Source organism: Elephantulus edwardii, unplaced genomic scaffold (assembly GCF_000299155.1).
Source record: "Elephantulus edwardii isolate Elephantulus edwardi_28Jun2011 unplaced genomic scaffold, EleEdw1.0 scaffold00006, whole genome shotgun sequence".
NCBI lineage: Eukaryota > Metazoa > Chordata > Mammalia > Macroscelidea > Macroscelididae > Elephantulus > Elephantulus edwardii.
In genome coordinates this window covers 33,614,044-33,615,742 of record NW_006399756.1, presented here as the reverse complement: position 1 = coordinate 33,615,742, position 1,699 = coordinate 33,614,044, and the positions used below count along the sequence as shown (strand labels likewise).

Genomic DNA, 1,699 nt, shown 5'->3' with positions numbered 1-1,699 from the left:
GCCTGCAGCGGCCCTTCCTGCGCGGCCCGCTGGGCGTGCTGCGGCTGCTGCAGCTGCTGGTGGGCGCCGCGTGCTGGATCACCATCGCCACCAGCAAGTACCAGGGCCCCGTGCACTTCGCGCTCTTCGTGGCGGTCCTCTTCTGGCTGCTGACCCTGGCCCTCTACTTCCTCACGCTGCTGGGCAAGCACCAGCTGGTGCCCGTGCTGGGCGAGCGCTGGCTGGTGGTCAACGTGGCGCACGACCTGCTGGCGGCTGCGCTCTACGGCGCCGCGACGGGCATCATGATCGACCAGACGCAGAAACACAGCTACTGCAACATCAAAAATTACCAGAGGTCCTGTGCTTACCACGCCTTCCTGGCAGCCGCCGTCTGCGGCGGCCTCTGCCTCTGCCTCTACCTGCTCTCGGCGCTCTACGGCTGCTACCGCCGCAGCCAGGGCGAGTCAGAGGTTGTGTGAGGCTGCCTGCGACTCGCGCGGCCCCAGTAGGGGCAGGGGACCCTCTGGAGAACAGAGCGCTAGTCCTTGCTACCGCCGCCGCCCCGCGGGCCTCTGCCCGGGCACCTTTCCTTGCTGTGTTGCCGCTGCCTGCTGCGCCCAGGAACGGGGACCCAGACACACAGATTCCTCCTGATAGCGGCCCCACGTCTAAAGCGCTGCACAGGACTCGCCCTCTCGAGAGAGCTGGGCGCACCCTGTCCAGGGACCTGGGCGCACCCTCAGACTGGCCGCCCCAGGCAAAACCTCGCGGTGCCTCTTCCCTTTCTTGGTTGAGAGCGAGACGTGGACAAGGCGCCGCGTAGATCCGGGGGAGGCTCCCACATTGGAACCAGCTTTAAGGCTGCACCACCGCGTCCTCGCTCCTGCCCTGCTTTTGGTAAACCACCTCTTCCCAGATGCCTCTTCCAGCCTCGGGTGCTGTAGAAGACAAGCACGTGGTTTCTGCTGGACCTCGGGACAGGCTTCAACAGTCCCTGGGATGAGTGACAGGCCCCAGGAGCCTCTCAGGGGCCCACCCTTCAGTGCTTTGATATCTCAGGGCGAGGCCAATCTACAGACGTGTGGCGGGATGTACCCTTGGACCTTTGGAATCTTCTCACCTTTGCCTACCCTGCCTTTTTTCAAACACACACAGGTCAATGACTTTTGTCCTCCTGGTGATAGAGCCCCTTCGCAGCCTTCCTCATACAGGCATCTGCTTCACTGTCCTCACGTCATGGAATTTTAGGATAAGCCCAAACCTTTCTTTTTACAGACAAGAAAGGGGAACCTGCAGAACAAAATTAGAACTGTTCTCTCGATCCCTAGTTCAGCGCTATTTGCTTTAAAGAAATGGGTATTCCCTGGGGAAGACCCCTGTAAAAGAGAATTTAAAGACCAAATGTGTTTGTCAAAGGTGCTGTAACCCTTTCGTAAGATCCAAGATGCTTTTTAACATTTCCAAGGCACCATGAAACCCCTCTGTACAGAACGAAGCTCGGATAACTTTGTTTACAGTATTAACTGTCTTTGGGCCTGAATCAGCTTTCTCCACCTTAAAATTCCAAGCAGCGCTGTGTCCTAATCCTACTCATAGGTTTGGGCTTGTGAAGGTTCAGGGTATATGCTCTCTTTCCCTGGGAGTTTCTGGAAAAGAGGGCATACGCCAAAGCCTGGAAATTGGTGAGTTTGACCAAAGAACTTCACCTGTTAGAGGT

At 57.7% G+C, this 1,699-nt stretch overlaps 1 protein-coding gene across 1 annotated transcript in view; it reads left to right on the top strand.

The window, feature by feature from the left end:
* The window catches only part of MARVELD1 (MARVEL domain containing 1), an 18,203-nt gene extending 17,742 nt beyond the window's left edge, over positions 1-461 (top strand). Inside the window, exon 3 of the mRNA XM_006880200.1 lies at positions 9-461. Within this exon, the coding sequence (XP_006880262.1) occupies positions 9-461 (453 nt within the window). The remainder of the gene's footprint in view (positions 1-8) is intronic.
* Positions 462-1,699: the final 1,238 nt, after the last annotated feature.